The following is an 18,786-nucleotide window of genomic DNA, read 5'->3' on the forward strand; positions in this document are numbered from 1 at the left end:
CACACAAAGGCCCAAGTGCTGATCCGTCCTGGTAGGTTTGCAGAGCCTCCAGAAAGCCCATGAGGCTGTAAGTGGTGAGCAAGGAGGAGAGATGAAATGAGGTCATGGGGTGAGCTCAGCCCTATGGGGCTGGTGCCTGTGTTCATTTAGCAAGTATTTATTAAGCACCTAGTGTGCCCAAGGCATTGATGAGCATACAGAAATGGAACTGAGAAATCCCTATTTCAAGGATTCTGTCCCCAGGGAAGAAGTTAAAGTTTAGTGAGGGTGCCCGAATATTCAAAACAACTTTGGTACAGACGGGGACAGCCTGGATGTACAGAGCCACGGCCTGAGGTCAGGATCCGGCCGGCCATCTCCTCCCCCCATAGGGAGGTAGGGTCTTTCCGGAGATGAGTAACCGAGCCCACCTTTCCTCCACGGGTGCGCCTTCTCGGTCCCCGTGGGTGGGGGCGGGCCACAGAAATCCCCAGCCGGCTAGGTCGGCCGCGCGGTGATGAGCACCTGATTCACCGAGCCTGTCCAGCGGGGCGGCTGCTCGGAACAGCCCCGCCCCCGCCCGCGAGGGGTCCCAGGGAAGAGGCTGGCGGAAGTCTGGGTGACTCTGCCCTCCCGCGGCGGCCCGTGACGCTCGGCCTGGTGGGGCGCGCCTGCGCGACCCCCGCCCGCCCCGCCCCGCCCCGCCTGCCGGCTCGGGGACGCGCTTGCGCGCTGGAGGCCGCCGTCGGTCGGAGCCGCGGTCCGCGCCCCTCCCCCGCCGGACGCCGGAGCCCGACTACAAGTCCCAGGGAGCCGGCGGGGAGGGGGCGAGGGCCTCCCTCGGGGCGGACGGGCTGAGCGGCACCAGGTCCCGGCTGGGACGCCGCCGCTCTGCCCGGCCGTGCCGAGAAGTCCCGGGCGGACGAGCGGAAAACCCCAGGGCCCGGCCGCGTCGGGAGCCGGCCGCGCCTCCGGACGCCCCAGATTCCCGTTGTTGTTGTTTATAGTCAGTGCACGAAATTCCTCCCCAGCGCCTCCTCCCTCCCGCCCCACCTGCTCCTCGGCCTCCCGGCCCCGCCACTAGGGAGCCTGCGCCCTCAGAGCCGGGTGTCGGAGCGCGCATTCGGCCGCCATGGGGAATGGGATGAACAAGGTAATGTGTCTGTCTCTCATTTGGGCAGGTTTCGCCTCCACCTCTCAGCCTCCCTCCGGCGGGAGCGCTGGGCTTCCCACGTGCCTCCCGCGGAGGGGGTTGGGGGGCGGTGCCCGGGGCGGCGCCGGGCCCTCTGGTTTGGGGGCGCCCCTGTGGGCCCCGCTTCCGGCGCGCCACCCCCGCCCAGCCTACCGCCTCCGGGGAGCCGGCCTGCGCACCCTTCGCGGTGCCGGTCGCCGTTCCGCTGCCCCTCCCCCGCCGCCGAGCTCGGCGCTGCGGTCCCCTCCCCGTCACAGCGGCCCTGGAGGCGTCGTCAGGGTGTCGGCAGTAAACCGGGAGATCCGTTGTCTTCCCGTCTCTAACCTTCTCCGCAGGTTTTGTGTATTTGTCATGTGCGCAGACACGTCCTGCGGACCGAGGACTGACAGGCCCCGGCCCCAGGTGCTTTAAACGCCGCCTGTGGGGGCGGGGCGGCGCGGCGCGGCGGCGGGAGCACGGGCCCCGCGGAGGGGCCTGGGTCGGTGCTGCTGCGACCCGCCCCACCCGTGGGCCGCGGGCTGCGCGGGTCGTGCCCGCTAGACATCCGTGCCGCGCTCCTCCTGCCGCTCCTCCTGCCTGCCCGCCGCCTGCCCGCCTTTCTTCCCAGGCGGTGGGCTGGTTTTGTACCGTTCCTGCCACTGGTAGGAGGTGGCAGGAAAGGGACCAGCTCTTCAGCTGCGAGGTGCCTGGGGTGTATGTATTCATGGCAAAGGTTCTGTGATCTGGTACTGGTGGCTTAAAGGAAAGATTTACGAAACATTTTTGAAAGCCCTCAACAAAGACAAGTTCACAGATCTGTGAGATGGTCCTGGATCGGAGAGTAGCTTCTGGTCCGCTTCTCTTCCCCCCTCGAAGCCCACTCTCTCACTTCTCCACATACACTCAGCACTCAGGTTCGGCGGATGTAACACTGTGGCTTTCTTTTTTGATTTGTCTCCACAGCAGTGACCTGGTTCCTTTAGCTGGAGTGTCAGAGGTGGGGTAGGGAGTGTTAGGCGGCAAGGTGGGGAAGGAGACTTAAGCAGAAGTAGTCCTGTGTACCTTCCTAGCTCTCCGCCTGCCCACATTGTTTCTTGTGTTCTGCAGATCCAGTTGATGAAAGAACTGCTGTGTGTTTTGGGCTTGCATACCTGAGGGTATTTTGGGAACCAGAATTGTATTCATTGTGTGGGGGTGTTATCGTTGGGGGTTGGGGAGTGGATGGTGGGGTAGTGATCAAATTTGGGAACAGACTTTGGCTTTTGGATAACCACTTGCACTGTGTCCCCATTAGTACTGGAATCCATCAGCACCATGAGTCTTCTGCTTATTAAATTAACACAGAACAACAGTAAAGCCGATTGCATAAGTTTTGGGCCCTGTCTGCTTTCCCATTAACTGTGGTCATACCTCGGCTTTCCTTTGGTTCTTTCAACACTTTTTCCCACTTAAATTGCTTACTCTCCAGCTCTTTCAGCATTTCATTTATTACATTTATATTATAACTCAAAGAACATATTTGAAAATACAAATGATTGCCCAAGGGTTCAAAATTAACTTGAGGCTTTTCAGTAAAATGTCATATCATAAATTTACCCTTCAAAGAAAGTAATAGATTTCTTGATGATGTTATTATCCTAACCATCTTGTGTTGTAAATAGAACCACTATCTCCAATGTAGAGATGGGAAACATACAGACAGATTTAGAAACATCCTTAATTCAACAAATATTTATTGTGTACTTGCTATCAGGTGCTGTGCTAGTGGAGCAGGTGGGGTGAAAGTGTGATGGTAATGATACAGACAGAACCTTCAGTATAGACCAGCAATTGCCCAATAGAAATATGTGAGCCAAGTATTTAATCTAGATTTTTTAGTAGCCACATTAAAAAAGTAAACAGGTCAAATTAAAGTTGGTAATATATTTTATTCAAATGAAATATATACAGAATTTTGTCATTTCAACATGTATCCAATATATAAAATTTACAGTTTTAAGTACTACGTCTTCAAAGTCTGGTGTATATTTTATATTTAAATCACATCTCATTTTAAGTACTCAGCCATGGGTGTGTATGTATTACTGTATTACACAACGTGGGTGTGTATGTGCGTGTGTGTGTGAGTGAGAGAGAGAGAGAGAGAGGGAGAGAGAGAGAGAGAGAGAGAGAGAGAGAGAGAGAGAGAGAGAAGGCCCCATAAACACAGGGTGTTAACTAGAGTTTGTTCATGTCTTATTGTGTGACTTGGAATTAGGCTTCATATTTTCCCTATCTATAAAAGAAAAAATAAAGGTTGATTGGCAGGATCAGTGGAATTATTATAAGGTACTAATCATAAAAATGCTTTTCTAAGCACTTTTATGAGTAATGTATAATGCCCTTCAAACTGAAAATGTAATCTACAGTACATGTGTCCTGAGGTTACTGGGACAAGATTTCTTTCCAATCTGTCAAGTTAATTATCCTTGACCAAAGAAAACTTACGAACTAAACGATGCAGATTCCATTCTGACTGCTTCATGCCCTCAGGGAAGATCTTATCCATATGTTCCAGTCTCCGGGGATAACACCATGCCCATCTCAGTTAGGTGTATACAGTGTGTTACACAGAGTGTGTAAGGGAGAAAGGCTTCTTTGTTCTGGCCAATTGAAGACGATGAGGAAATACAGAAAGAGAACACAGCAATTGTGATCTCTTATTTTTTTGAGCCTCATATTATGTGCCTGCAGTTTGTAAAATCTAAGCCTCACTACAGCCCTAGGAGGTCAGCCTGTCTTTTCCTTTTTGTACAGATTGGAAATGGAGACTTGTACAGATTGGAGAGATGAAGTAGCATGATTAAGGTCCTACCAAATGCTAGGAAGTGGCAGGACTGAGTTTGGAACCCAGTTCCCACTGATTTTGAAGATAGGAGAAGCCTTTCCTTTGACCTGCGGTGCCAGTTCAGCCCAAATACATTCTAAAGATGCTAAAAAATAACTTGAGAAAGCTACCCAGAGTTCCAAATTAATTGCAAAATAGGAAAGCCACCTCCTCTCTTTCTTCATGTTTGACATTGATAAAGCAAAAGGAGGGAAAGGGAGGCAACTAAAACTATCATTTCATTCCCTTTTGTGCAGTTCCCAAATAGATTCTCTGAACTGGTCAAATTTATAATCACTAATAAGCTTATTGTATGCCGGGCAAGTCTTGCGACTTGACCTCTGATCCTCACCACAGCCCTGTACAGTAGGTACTGTTATTTGTATTCCTGTTTTACAGATGAGGTACACAGAGTTTAAGTGACCAGCCCAAAGCTACCCATCTGGTGAGTGGCAGAGCCTGGGCTCTAAGCCAGATGGTCAGGTTCATAGCCATAATACAGAGTGCCTCTCCGTGCTGCTAAAAGGGTCAGACTAGTACAGCGGTCGGCAAACTCATTAGTCAACAGAGCCAAATATCAACAGTAAAACGATTGAAATTTCTTTCGAGAGCGAAATTTTTTAAACTTAAACTATATAGGTAGGTACATTGTTATTAACTTAATTAGGGTACTCCTAAGGCTTAGGAAGAGCCACACTCAAGGGGCTGAAGAGCCACATGTGGCTCGCGAGCCTCAGTTTGCCGACCAAGGGACTAGTAAATGTCTCTGTGAGGATTGGAGTGAAACTGAACATGATTGCATGCAAATATCATGTTTCTGTGGAGCCTTCTCAAACTCCTAATTGACTCAAAGTTCTCTCAAGTGTCTAAACCCCCAAATCTTTTGGGGAGGACCTATAAAGAAAATGACTATCTCATTATCATCTTATTAGTCTTAAGTAGTAATGTAATACCCCATCAAAAACAAATACCCATTTTTTCTAGCCAGCATTATATTGGAGAAACCGGCCCAAATGCGTCTCTAAATGTATGTTTTTATCTTGATCAACCTGAACTAATGACCTAGAAGTGGGCTAATATGTTACCATCCTAGGGTAGGATCTGAGAGCATCTTCTAGCTTAAAAGACAGTTCATCCAGTACCCAGCTGCCCAGTCTGGTAGCCTCTTCCTTCCTCCCACTCTGCTGCTTCATGCTGCAATCTTGAACAAGTCACTGAATGTTTCTTTTCTATTTTTTTATTTAAAGAAAAACGATTTTAAATATAACAATGTTACATGCAATAAACATTAATATCTCAAGAAAAATGATCTTACATAAAATAATATTACATACAATAAACAATATTTTAAGAATAAAAGGATTATAAGTATAATAATATTACCAAAACTGTACTAACATAGTATATCACAAAAGTTGTAGGACATATTAAAAATCTGCAAATAACAGGATTACTTCTATTATATTCTAGTATATTTTTTCTCCTCTGTCTCTATTTTGGTTCATTAGTTTGTGTTGTTCATTATATTCCACAAATGAATGAGATAATATGATATTTATCTTTCTCTGACTGGCTTATTTCGCTTAGCATGATGCTCTCCAGGTCCATTGCTGTTGCAAATGGTAAGAGTTCCTTCTTTTTTACTGTGAATGTTTCTGAGCTTTGGTTTCTCTATTCCCTGGATTCATAGGGATGGTGGGTAGCTTATCTAGTCTCCTATTTGCTCTAAAATGAGTTTAATGATACTTCCCCAAGTTTCTGCCCAGATTCTTGAGAGAAGCAAATGAGAATTGATTAGAAGACATTTTTACAAGCAAATCTGCACTTGGATTTGGCACGTCAGTAGTTACAGTAGTGATGGCATCTGCCTTGGATATGGTTGACACCTGTGGTAGCATAGCTCCTTTCTCCTTAGGATGATACAGGAGTATAGTTGCTAAAGGAGTGTAGTTCAAGGGGAAAGAGCTAAGGGGATATGCCCCCAAGGCAGAGACAAGGGTTTCTCCGCCTCTGCAGTACTGAGTTTGAGCTGTAGCATTCTTTGTTGTAAGGACTGTCTTGTGTCCTATGTGGGAGGTTTAGCACTATCCCCGGCCTCCACACACTAGATGCCAGTAATCCCCTCCCCCCATGTCACAACCAAAAATGTGTCCAGGTATTACTGCTAGATATCCCCTGGAGGGCACAATCATCCCTCATTGAGAACCACTGACTTAGGGTTCTTCACTCAGAATCTCCTGACGTCTGTGTTATCTGGAACCCAATCATTCTTAAAAGGCCGAAGAGGGCCTAAGAGGTAAAGAAGCACTGTGTAGTATGGGAAGAAGCTAGAAGGTCAGACATCTTTGTGCTGTTAGATGCTGCAGTTTCCACATGGCGGCACCTGACTTTACTTCCTTCATAATCTATTCAGTTGTCCATTTGCCCAGTCATCAGATTATGTTATTGAACACCTGCTATCGTCCAGGCACTGTGTTAGACCCTGTGGGAAATAAATGTGCCATCCAAGTTGGTCTGAAGCAACTTACAGAGAGGACTCCCTCTGTGGGAGGCAAGTGTACTGTGAGTGGCACCTGTACAGCTGTGTCTGTGGGGCTGATGGACAGATGGCGCTGATGGACAGATGGCGCTGTGTTGGTGGTCTCTCTATCCTCTCAACACTACTCCCTGCATATTTTCTCTTTTCAGCATTACAGATTCATTTCATATTGAAGAAACAGATGCTTACGGCATGTAAGTGCACGCAAGAGTATTCTCAGATTCTTTCTTTTGTAAGTGCAAACTGGTTAACTTCTTAGCCAAATGGCATTAAGAAAGTCTGTGACATTTAACCCTTAAGGAATCCCCCAGAGTTCTCCCCCTCACCCGTGGCTTTAAAATTCAGAAAGTCCTTTCTGACCTAGGGAGAATTATAAGCCTTCCTCCACCCCCATTACCTTGTACTACTGCTTGATCAGGAATTTTCTCCCTTATATCTGTTTGGGTGGTGGTCTTAGATTTCATGGCATCCTGAAATACTAAGAAATGTTTAAAAAGTAATCTCAAAATATTTCCTGCCTTAGAAATAGTATCCTTTTGTGTTTAAAATCTTTCTTGCAGCTATGGATTTGATTTTATGCATTTCTGTATGACCAGTGTTAGTAAGGTGTGGATGTGAACAATATTGATCAAGAGGAGCCATCAACCATGGAAAATTTTTAGCATGGTCTCAAAGTATTACTGCAGAAGGAGTCTTCCTTTCATTACCTATCTCCAGACAGTCCTTTAACAAAAATAAGAATCTTTTGACCAGCAGTGTCAGCATCTTCCTTCAGTGATTATCTCTTCATGTGACAGACTCAGTGGCAGGCTTTTGGGACACAGCAGGGCACAAGACCCTGCTCCAAGGTCAGTCAGAAAAATAAACAAATAAAATAATTTTAGGTCTTGATAAATGCGATGAAGAAAATAAAACAGGGTGATATGGTAGAGGTGTTAGGGAGTTAGGTGGTCAGGAAAGACCTCTCTAGGAGCTGTCATCTCATGGGAGACCTAAGCAACAAGGAACCACCTAGGTGAACAACAGGGAAAGAATATCCTTGGCAGAGGGAAGGAACAGTTATTTCCAAGGCCCAAAGGTGATTAGGACCAATTCTGTACTTATTCTTTTAGAGTCATAGAATATTCCCAAATTGCATTTACCACCTTCTTTCCTTAATCTGTCCTTACTTCCTACCAGGTGTGAGTTCACTGTCCATGCTGTCCCAGGTGAATTCTCACCTCTTCCCTGGGCTCCTATACAAGCATCTGTCTGCTGTAAAATTATTTTGTTTCACTTTATTGTCTCCTTTTTTGAACTTAGATATTATTAGTAACAATAATATTGGGGAAATAGGGTCAAATTTTTTTATTTTCATTTTATTTTTTTAAAATGATATTTTATTGATTTTTTTTTTTGCAGAGAGGAAGGGAGAGTGATAGAGAGTTAGAAACATCGATGAGAGAGAAACATCAATCAGCTGCCTCCTGCACACCCCCTACTGGGGATGTGCCTGCAACCAAGGTACATGCCCTTGACTGGAATCGAACCTGGGACCCTTCAGTCCACAGGCCGACGCTCTATCCACTGAGCCAAACCGATTAGGGTGAATTTATTTTATTTTTAAGTTTGAATTACAGTTTTAAGTTTGATTGGTATAGAAATTTAAATATTTATGGGCTTTTATTTCTCTAGAAAACAAAAATTGAATTTTTCTCCCTGCCAATGGTCCTCCAGCCGTCCTTGATCTTGTTTTGTAATTTTATGTGGCAGAAACTGCAGAAACTGAGATTGAGAAATTTGCTTTTTATTTCCAGCCCTTGAAACTCTAGCTTACTCTTCTGGTCTGGAAAATTGAGTTAAAAGTTTTTCTGACATAACTCTGTTGTCTCCTTATATTACTTAAAAATATTTTAACTGAATACAGAATGTGCATCTTAAATGACTTTAGTAAGTGGGCTTCTTGATTTTAGTAAGCTCAGATCTCTGCTTTTGCCAGCTCTTGCCCTGGCATCCCTCAGGGTGCTGCTTTCCTCAGCCCAGCCCCAGGGCCCCAGTTTGGTTCACTGACCCCAAAGGGAAACCAGCCAGGGCAGAAAGGGACACAATTTCATCTCACAAGTTTCATTCACCATTGTTTTCATATCTCTCCTTTCCTTGCTTTGACTCCTCCCACTCTATTCACTTGTTTATTTGTTCATTGAAAAAACATTTACTTGAGTACCTACCAATCTAGGGGAAACCATTTGAGTTTAGACAAAACATATGTGCAGGCAGCAGGTAAATTAGACTGTTGTGGGCTATAGTCAGCCTGCATTTGTGTTTTCCTTATCTATCGCAATGTTTAAGATTGTTTTTCTTAATGTAGTTGACAGTGTTTGAAAATTGGGTTGTTTCCCATAAAATCCGGATGCTGGGTTGGGGGGCCTGGCCTGTGTCTTCCTTGGATGAGGGGAAGATGGGTGAAGGTGCTAGGCATAGGGCAGAGGCTGTAGACATAGCAACCTTGGTCCTTGCAGGTCTCATTTGCTGAGGTGTCATATGTAGGTGTCATCCTGATAGCTACTTGGAGCCCTAAGAAGATTTTAATCTGAAATAACCACATGATGAGCTTTGCACCTTGGAGGTAGGTTGAGGAATCTTTGGAGTTGTCAAGTCCAGAGGTAGGGAGATGTCTAGGAAGCTGTTGCAGTAAGTCAGAGGGGAGGGCTGAAGAAGCTGAACACAGGAACTGCACTGAAGTTTCAAGAGAAACAAATAAATAAATGTGTGTGTGTGGGATAGGGGCGGGGCATGGCGGTAATTGAGGAGTGCGTAGAAGGAAGTGCTAAGTGAGGCATAAGTGGAGTCCAGCGGAGGGAGGAGCCTCCTGTCAGTAACCAACTGGTCAGTGGAGTACCGGTGGGGCTGCTGCTTTCAGGGTTGGGTAGGACTTTGCTAATTGGTGACTTGCCTGATGGTCTGTGAAGCTCAAGTGCATTTGTGTATTTTTTCTGGATTCAAAGGCCTACATCAGGGTATGTGGTCTCAACAAGAACCCAAATGTGGCTGCTTTGTATAGAGTAGGTCAGGCTCTACAGTGGTTTGTGCATGTGCCATCAGTTTTTAGCAAGGCAAAGATGCTCAGTGAAATCCATTCCCTGAAGAGCATCACTGGGTGCTGCTTTCAGATCTCTTAGTGGAAGTGGGCGAAAAAGAGGGAGTGTGGAGCAGAGCCGGGTACAGGGTAGTGCTGTTACATGAGGGTGTTGCCTGGGCATTGGGGGTCTGTAGGGAAGTGTCATCAAGACCTGTGTGCTGTGTGCACTGGGAAATCTGTCTGGTGCTGTAGCTTCTGCAGCAGTGTCCCTAATTGGACTTTGGAGTTTCTATAGAAAGTATTGGCAAGACAAGAATGAGTTTCTGGCTTCATGTTTTGCAAAGTGTGAAAAATACAGTCCCCGTTCTCATCTCAGATCTACTGAACCATTTTATTTGGGGGCTGGGGTTGGGAAGCGTGGCCAGAAATTTGAATTTTTAACAGATTCTGGTGGATAGTTTGGTTTGAAAACACTGTCTTAGGGAAGTAGACGTTTAGGAGCAAATGTATGTTCTTAATTAACTTGCCCGTTTAGACAGTCATTCATTCATTTAACAATTTTTTGTTGAATGATAATCATGGGCCAAACCCTGAGCCAGGAGTTGGGTGTGCAGCTGTGAGTGATGGGATGTGTTTGCTGCCCATAAAGTTTTCCAGCCCAGCAGCAGGCACAGACCTTCACCTTGTAGTGCCCCTGTGACAGCATCACTACAAGGAGAGCACAGCAGACTGTGGGCACTGAAGCAAGGGTCTACTCCAGACTTGGGGATCAGGACAGGCCTCCTTTGGGCATGAGACATAGCTGCCTAACAGTGGGAGCAGCATGCACAAAGGCCTCAGACAGCAGAGGGCAGGTTTGCTAGAGCTGTGAGAGAAGCCTTGCATGTGCAGCAGGTGTAGAGGGTGGTGGAGGGTGTATGTAAAAGGAAGAGTCATGGAGAATCCTGGTCTTTCAAGTTCCACAAGTCAGTGGGCACCAACATGCAACCATCAGTAGGTTATTTGGGCAGGCTTACTATTGGCCATGGGAAGGCAAGAGCCTGGAGACAGGGATGCTCACTTGTGCGTGCTGTCCATCTAGGGAGGTGCTGGGAGTGAATGTGGCAGGTGACAAGCCTGAGCTGTGCTCCAGCTACTCTGCTGACAGTTCAGCCTCTATACGCAAAAACACTGTCAGTTTTAGGTCCCTAACACTCACATCTGGTCTGTGTCTCTTCCCTAGATCCTGCCTGGCCTGTATATTGGCAACTTCAAAGGTGAGTTCTCTTTTCTTTTGTATTATTGTGGTAAAATATGTATAATGTAAAGTATGCCATTTTAACTATTTGTAAGTGTACAGTTCAGTGGCATTAACTACATTCACATTGCTTATAACCATCACCACCATCCTTCTCCAGAACCCGTTGATTTCCCCAACTGGAAGTTAGTACTTTTAATACCCACTTAGTACTAATGATAGTACCCATTAGATACTACCTCCTTATCCCCACCTCAGCCTTTGGTAACCACCATGCTACTCTTTGTCTATGAATCTGACTACTCTAGGGGCCTCACGTGAGTGGAATCATGCAGTATTTGTCCTTTTGTGTCTGGCTGGTTTCACTTGGCATAATGTCCTTAAGGTGCATCCATGCTGTAGCATGTGTCAGAATTGTCTTTCTTTTTAAGGCTGAATAATATTCCATTTTATGTATATACCACATTTTGTTTATTCATTCATCTGTTGATATACATTTGGGTTGCTTCCACCCAAAGGGAAGTTTGCTTTTTAAGAGGTCACTTTAGCCTTCTCACCTATGATCGAACCAAGGCGTAAACTTGGTTTATTCAGAGTCTGGTCTGGAGGTGGCCACCACTTGTGCTAGACCCCTTGTGGACTGGACCCTCATCCTCATGCCAGACCTCTTGGCCAGTGTTGACTGAGTGTTATGAGCTTGCAGGTTCCAATTGGACCTATGACCTTCATTTTAATTCTGTACACATGTTCGAACATGATCTAAAGCAGCTGGCTGAAGGACACATTTAGCAGCCATATAATTTATTTATAATTTTTATCACTTTTTTCTAGTTATTAATAAATTTTCAGAAACCTGTTTTTTTAATCACCTGGAAAAGATAAGAGGCAATTTTATCTTTAGCAGATTATTCTCATCTTGTATTGACTTTTCTTTTTACACATTTTTCTGCAGCTTATTCAATATGTGTTTGATTTGCTGTCAGTTGTTGACTTTTTATTTTTAGCTTATCTGTCTCAATGTGTTCTGTGGTCACAGAGGTGAGTAGAAACCCAAGGAGCCAAGTGGATGGCAAACAGACTTTTGATTTCCAAGGAGGTACCCATGCTCTGTGACACTGAGTGAATTTAGTGAAAAACCCTTCCTGAGCATGGAGACAGGGTGTGCTCAATAGGAGAGAATACACAGAAGAACCTGCAGAAACCAGCCAGCCTTGTTGGGCTGAGAGCCAACCTTCATCATGGGCTCTGAGACTCCACCCTCCTCGAGCAGGCCAGCACACACTGCTGTCAGTTTCTGGTTGTTGCCTAAATTCGTGAGTTCAGAATCAAGTTGATTATAAAAACCTGTATGATTTCTCTGCATAATATTTGTTCCTCTTTTTCCCAGAAAGCTCCCAGCTTTGCTAGTTTCCTCAAAGAGAATTAAGCACAGGAAGCTGACAGCTAGCTGCTAATTGCTACTAGAACTCACTAAAAATAGTACTGGAGTTCCTAAATCAGTGAGATTTGTAGTTTGGGAAAAGCACCAAGTGGTAGGGAGTTGTTCAGGAAAGCTGGAATCCTTTATAGAGCCAGTATCTTCAGGGATTTATTTAGTGAGTTATTATTAACTGCTTTCATGGGTAGAAAGAATGTCTTCGAGTTTGAAACAAAGTTTAGGATAAATTCCTAGAAATAGAATTATTAAGTGAAGTGTTTACAAATTAAAAATTGTAATAAATACCAACCAAATTAAATACTTCTGCCAATAGTTTGTGAGAGTTTTATCCTTACACATAGGAGGTTACTTTCTTATAAAGGGACATTATTCATAACTTTAAGGAAAGATTTAACACTCTTTTTGTACTAAAATCTGTACCTATTTTCTGAATATTCAGTGACATAGGAACCCTTCATGGTTCCAGGTTTCTTGCTTTGTGGGTTTCACCCATTAGAGAGTTCTGCAGCAACCACACTGTCTTTGTTCAGGCAGTGATGCTTTGTTGTTGCCTTCAGCTATTCTAACATTAGTATGCGGTTGTGTTTTATTCACATATTAATTCACCAAGCATTTCTTAAACACTGATCAAGTGTCAGGCTTATCTCCACAAGAAGCTGGGAAGAAGTGTTGTGTCCATATAGTTGCCTGTGAATTTACTCATTTATTCCACACACTTGTTGCAAATGCCCATTGTGCAAGGCACTGTGCTAGGAGCCTGATGTGGATAAGTATCCTGGACCTCAGAGCATGTACTGAGCAGGGGAACAGGTCCTATAGAATTGATCTTGTCTTGGAATTCAGCTACCCCACAGCCCATGAGCCAGATGTTTGCCCTTGACACTTTAAGCAACCTCTGTGTGAGAGGGGATGATAACCTTGGCCCTGGGGCTGTGTTGAAGGCCAAGCCAGACAGTGCAGCAGAAGCACCCATTTCATGCCTAGTACGTAGCAGTTCCACTAGGGGCAGGCCCTCCTCATCCTCCTTGTCTGGAAATGGGAACTATACACCTCCTGTAGGCCGCTGTGGGAAGGATATAGCTGTTCCTAGCACCCACTCCATGCCAGGCGTGCAGTAGGTGCTGATAAGATTACACAGCAAGTGTGGAGCTCGAGGTGAAAGGATTGTGGCTTCTCCAGGCCACTGTGTCCAACTGCCATCTGTGCTTTAGCATGACATTTCATTTAGTCATTTTTTTTCTCTTTTTAAATTATAAATAATGTATGCCTACTACCCCCAACTACCAGTATAGAAATGTTTAAAGAAAATTTAATGGAATTCCTTTTTACTCTCCGAGAGATCTTTATTTTTCAGTGTATGGATCAGCACCACTCCTCAGGTCTTAGTCCTGGCAGCCATTGTCTCCTCCATCCCATGGCTAATACTCTTCTGTACCACTTCCTCCCCACCTCCTATTGGCCCGCCCCTCCCCTCCCTTTCTTCCTTCCTTCCTTCCTTCCTTCCTTCCTTCCTTCCTTCCTTCCAGTAGAATCCTCTGCAACTTCCTTTTTTTTTTTTCTTTTTAACTTTGCGATGATTTACAAACCATTTTCTCGTACCTAGTGATTTCTCCACCTAGAGAAAAACCACAGACAAACCCGGCTTCTGGATCCCAGTCTTTGGTGAGAGCCTCTCATTTGAGAAACCTGTAACTGGCAGCTGGCCCTGCCCAGACACAAGGAGGCAGAGAGTAGAAATTCAAAGATCGGCTCCATCTAGGCCAAGAGGGTGGGATTAGCTGCTTCCTCACATTTTAGCAAGTGCAAAAGTGGATGTCAGCAGACACAGGAAGCCCTCATTGTTTGAAGATGTCCACAAAAATCTAGAAAAGTAGGAAACAAACCTGGGCTGTGTGTGTGCAGGTGATGTGCGTGGGCACTTGTCTGTGGTGTCAGAGCTTTTGTTCAGTAAGAACTGCTGTGGTTCCTGTCTGAACAACCAGACTGAGATGGTGAGCTTCTGATGGGTCCCTGCAGTGGAGCTGAGTATGGAGCACAAAGCGAGAGCTGGGAATCAGATCTCTTTGAAGTAACCGTGCATTTGGGAACATTCAGATGTGATGGAGACTGAAGCCCATACCACAACCTTTGGACTTATCTGGTCATGATGATGATAATAATGGTGACAACAATACCATTTACCACATACCAGCCAAGCACTGTTCTCAGCATTTTATATCATTTAGTACTTCCAGCAACCCTTTGAGGTGGTATTCTTGCCATTTTCCTACAATATAGATGAGAAAAGTGTAGTACAGAAAAACTTGCCCAAACTCAGGACCAAGCTCAGGATTGGTAGAGGAGGGAAAAGGTAGAAACTGCCCCATTTTGTTCCCCAATCCAGGTTGGAAATAGATCTACTTAAAGGTTGAACTCACTAACAATTTATAACTGGAAGTTATTACAGTGCGTAGTAATTTGTAACTAGAAGTCTTTCAGTTTTACAATGTGAAGTATAACCGCAAATGGATTGGAATCTCTTGCTCATCACTCAGCAGATTCTCAGCTTGGGAGACAGAAGTTGTTTTGGAAATAACTTTGAACATGTCTTGGGCTTTGGTGTCAGAGCAGAAGGGATTTGGTCTCTCTATAGCAGAGACCTTCCTTCTCCCCTCCTGCCCCCCTCATCCTGCAAGGCCATCCTTTTGAGTTCACAAACAGTGCAGCAGGTGTTTGAGTATTAGAAAGGCATTGCTAAAGAGGTTCTTTCCTCCCAAGTGTATGTTTTTCTTGAACACGTGTGTTGTTGCTAGTGTTAATTCCTAATGCTTCTTTGAATATATTTTTGTTAGTTTTATTCAGAAGAAATTCTGCTTGACTTTGTTGGACTAGCTTATTTCCCATAGCCATTCTGGCATCTCCCACATCCTGTGACTTTTTACCCCTGTCCATCTTCTGTGTCAGTATAGAATGCTAACTTTCCTTCCTGAGGAAGCATGTGGCTGTCACTTTGCCCTTTAGGACAGCATCTTATAGGAATCCACCTGCTCCCTCCATGAGGTCCACCCAGTAATGGGTGGAGTCTTCCTCCTGGTGAGGCAGGGAATATTCAGTAGCAGAGGAGAAGAATATGTTGGGTGTTTCTGTTTTAGTGCCCCCATTGTGTGAAGGTGACAGTTCCTCTTCAGAAGGCCCGCTAAAGCAGACCCGGTGGGAGGGAGGAGTGTTGGAGATGGGGAGGGTAAAGGGAGACAGGCTACAAGGAGTCCAGAGCCAAAGGAGATGTTGGCAGAGAGATGATATGAACATGGTTAGCTGCTTTTCACCTATAAGGGGCTGTCTGTTCATTTTACTTATTAATGTGAGTTCTATTGAATCTTGTGAACAGTGTTTTTAAATTTTTGTCTTCATTATAAAAAAATGTAGACTTATCAGTTAAAAATTAAAAATCCAAACATGAGCCCTGGCTGGATAGCTCGTTTGGTTAGAGCATTATCCAAAATGCCAAGGTAGCGGGTTCAATCCTCATCAAGGCACATATAAGATGCAATCAATGAGTACATAAATAAGTGGAACAAGAAATTGATATTTCTCTCTCTCTCTTTTTTCTCCCCTTCCTCTCTCTCCATCTTGGTCTCTCTCTCTCTCAAATCAACAAAATAAAAAATAAAATAAAACCCAAACATGATGGAAATGTTAGAGTGAAAAATTCCCAAAACCTCCTATCCTGAGATAACCATTGTCAGCAAATTTTCCTGTAGACTTTTTCCCATTTGAATTCTAAACTGTAATCTCCCCATTGATTTTATTAATACCGACTTACTGTGTTTGTGATGCAAGTGTCTGTGAATTGTTTTCTAGCTTAGAAATGGCACCAACATACTGCAGTGAGGCAGGGCCCTGTGTAAAGTGCACACATCCTTCCTTCTGGAGTTCTTACTTCAGTGTAGGCTGTGACTGTACAGGTGTGTAGGGGGCCTGGGAGCCTGCATTTCCAGCATGTTTCCAGGAGATGCCTGGCTTCTGCTTGACAGGCCCCGGTTTGAGCAGCACAGGACTGAGTCCTACACCTCCAGGCTACGCATGTGCATGTCAGTGAGCTGAAAACCCCCTGGCCAGAGTCTCATAGCTGCATTCGTAGCTCATTCCGTAGTTGTAGGCAGCCGTCCAGAACCATCAACAATATGGAGTCCTGAGGAATAAAAGGTCCAGTGTCATCAGTAGCTTTGATGAAGAATTCTGTGCACTCTCAAGTTGATGGCATAGCCTGTGCTTAGGGAAGGGTAACCCCACAGTGTGAGTGTTGCTTTAAGGTAACAAAAAGCACAGAGCAAAAGAAGCATGGCCCACCAGGAGCTGCCATTTTCTTTGGAGTCAGTGTCTTATCTGTGGTATTGAGTGGTCTTCTGTATGCACATATGTGTAATCCTATTCCCAAACCACATTTTTTTATTGTTCATCTTAACTTGTGTTACAAAAGCATATTTATGGGGTGATGAAAATATTCTAAAGTTAGATTGTGGTGATGGTTAAAAAACTCTACATATGCTAAAACCCTTGAGTTGTACACTTTAAAAGGGTGAATTTTATGGCACATTGATGATCCCAGTAAAGCTGTTTTTAAAAAGACAAAAACTACACTTGAACAAATATTCACCAATAAATCCAAATCCTAGGCAGGATCAGAATCTGGAAGCTCCTGTCCGCGAGTGTCCTGAGCTAGCCTTAAAGAACCCACCTCCCCTGCCTTCTGTCTGTCTCCTCCGTGAACACTAGATGCTCTAGTTGCTCTTGTTTCACTTGTAAATTCACAAATGCATTAGTGTACTGGAAAAATCACATTTTGGTGAGAATGTGGAGGCTGGTGGCCTGTGGATCCCAAATGATTCCAGTTCCTGCCTAATTCAGAGCTCACTGAGGGCTGCACCTTGGTCATCGATGGCTGGGTAGGGAGGGTCAGAATGGAGTCCTGTGTGTGTGAGAGAGATGGCTGCTGTGCATATCTGAATTTGAAGCTTGAGATGGCTAGAGCAGTGAAGAGAGTCTCAAAATCAATATTTAAATATTACTTTTAAAGTTTTTTCTTCTTTTAAGAGTGCTCATTGCTGAATATTTACAACAGTATTCTTAGGTTTTGTTCCATCATCAAGACTCATTAGAAATGCATTTTCCTCAGCCCTGTCTTAGACCTTGAATTAAGTTGGAGCCCAGGAATCTGCCTTTTTAACAAGCCCCCCCCCCCCCCGCCCCGCCCAGATAGTTCATAAGCATGTTAAACTTTTAGAAAATATATAAAAAAGAAAAAAATGAACTCTTCTAATTACCTCTCTTAAAGGTGACCACTTTTGGGGCTAATTCTTTATAGCAGTTTTACCCACCTGGGTGTGTCTGTCTTTATGTGTTTTTACAAATTTTATTTATATTGTATTTGTAGTTTTGTACCTGTTTTACCCTCTGTTTAACATTATATCCTGAGCATTTTCCCATGTCATTAAATATCCTCCAGAAACATGATAATTGAACAGTTAATTTTCGGTCTGTTTTACCCTCTATCATTTTAAAAAGCTCAGCCCAGGCCAGGACAGGGATAAGTGACCACCTTATTTCTTGCTGGACCCTGTCTTATAAATTAGAGATGGGTTCCAACGTGGTGAAATTCATGCAGTCTTTATTCTACATTGGAAAGTAATGTAATGGGTGTCTCCTTAGTTTCATATGCAGATAATTTAATAGCCAACTCATAACTTAGGGACAGTTCTGTTTAGCATTTCTAGAAAGTGTTCCATTTTTACTTTTGCCTTAAAGTGAATCTGTGTAAACCACAGTCTTGTCTGCATGTCAGGACCCATTCCTACTTTTGACATCAAGGCAGGGTCATCTCTGGCAGATTCCTATTTTTGTACACAGTAGTGGTCTTTTGTGCTTAATTTTAACTTGGATTATTAATCATTAAAAGATAATTTTAATACATTTTAAATATCTTTAGTGTTATGTGTTTTATTGGGTCTACAATTTGACAATTATCACCTACAAACTGATTGCATGGGTTCACTTCCTTTAAACAACAGTAATCATGATCACAGTGTTTATCGACCTTATTACCTTTCCATCTTCAGCTCAAAAGATGTGCCAGTCAGAAATAAACATAGTTATCTGAAAAACACATAAAAGAGAAAGCCCTCTGTTCCCTAGACCTAGATTATTTGGGGTATGGTCAATTAGGAAGCTTCAGGAAAGAAAGATGTAAATCATTTTGGGGGCATTTTCTGGCTAGACTTGAGGAGGAATCGCTCGCAGAGAGTAATGACATGCCCATCTCTTTCTTTTGTGACAGATGCCAGAGATGCAGAACAGTTGAGCAGGAACAAGGTGACCCACATCCTATCTGTCCATGATAGTGCCAGACCCATGTTAGAGGTAAGAGCGTGTGCTGAGGTACAAGGTACACTCCTGTGGTTGCCGTTGTGCTCTGGGGACTTACATCCACAACCTGCCTATGGAATGTGGAGGGTGTGTTGT

General features: G+C 44.4%; 1 protein-coding gene across 6 annotated transcripts in view; it reads left to right on the forward strand.

Annotated features, from left to right (window-relative positions):
- Positions 1-720: 720 nt before the first annotated feature.
- The window catches only part of DUSP22 (dual specificity phosphatase 22), a 59,952-nt gene continuing 41,886 nt past the window's right edge, over positions 721-18,786 (forward strand). For 2 of the 6 annotated variants that reach the window (XR_013995662.1, XM_081086257.1), the window contains exons 1-3: positions 816-1,132; positions 10,836-10,869; positions 18,602-18,684. Coding sequence is in view for 5 of the 6 variants with exons in the window: in XM_081086257.1 (XP_080942383.1) it covers positions 1,112-1,132; positions 10,836-10,869; positions 18,602-18,684 (138 nt within the window). In the remaining variant the exon portion in view is untranslated. Of the gene's footprint in view, positions 1,133-5,541; positions 5,639-6,445; positions 6,750-10,835; positions 10,870-18,601; positions 18,685-18,786 lie in introns of those variants that run through there. The other 4 variants (XM_081086259.1, XM_081086260.1, XM_081086258.1 and 1 more) reach the window with 4 other exon arrangements.

This window comes from Myotis nattereri (assembly GCF_964212035.1).
Source record: "Myotis nattereri genome assembly, chromosome: 3".
Taxonomy (NCBI): domain Eukaryota; kingdom Metazoa; phylum Chordata; class Mammalia; order Chiroptera; family Vespertilionidae; genus Myotis; species Myotis nattereri.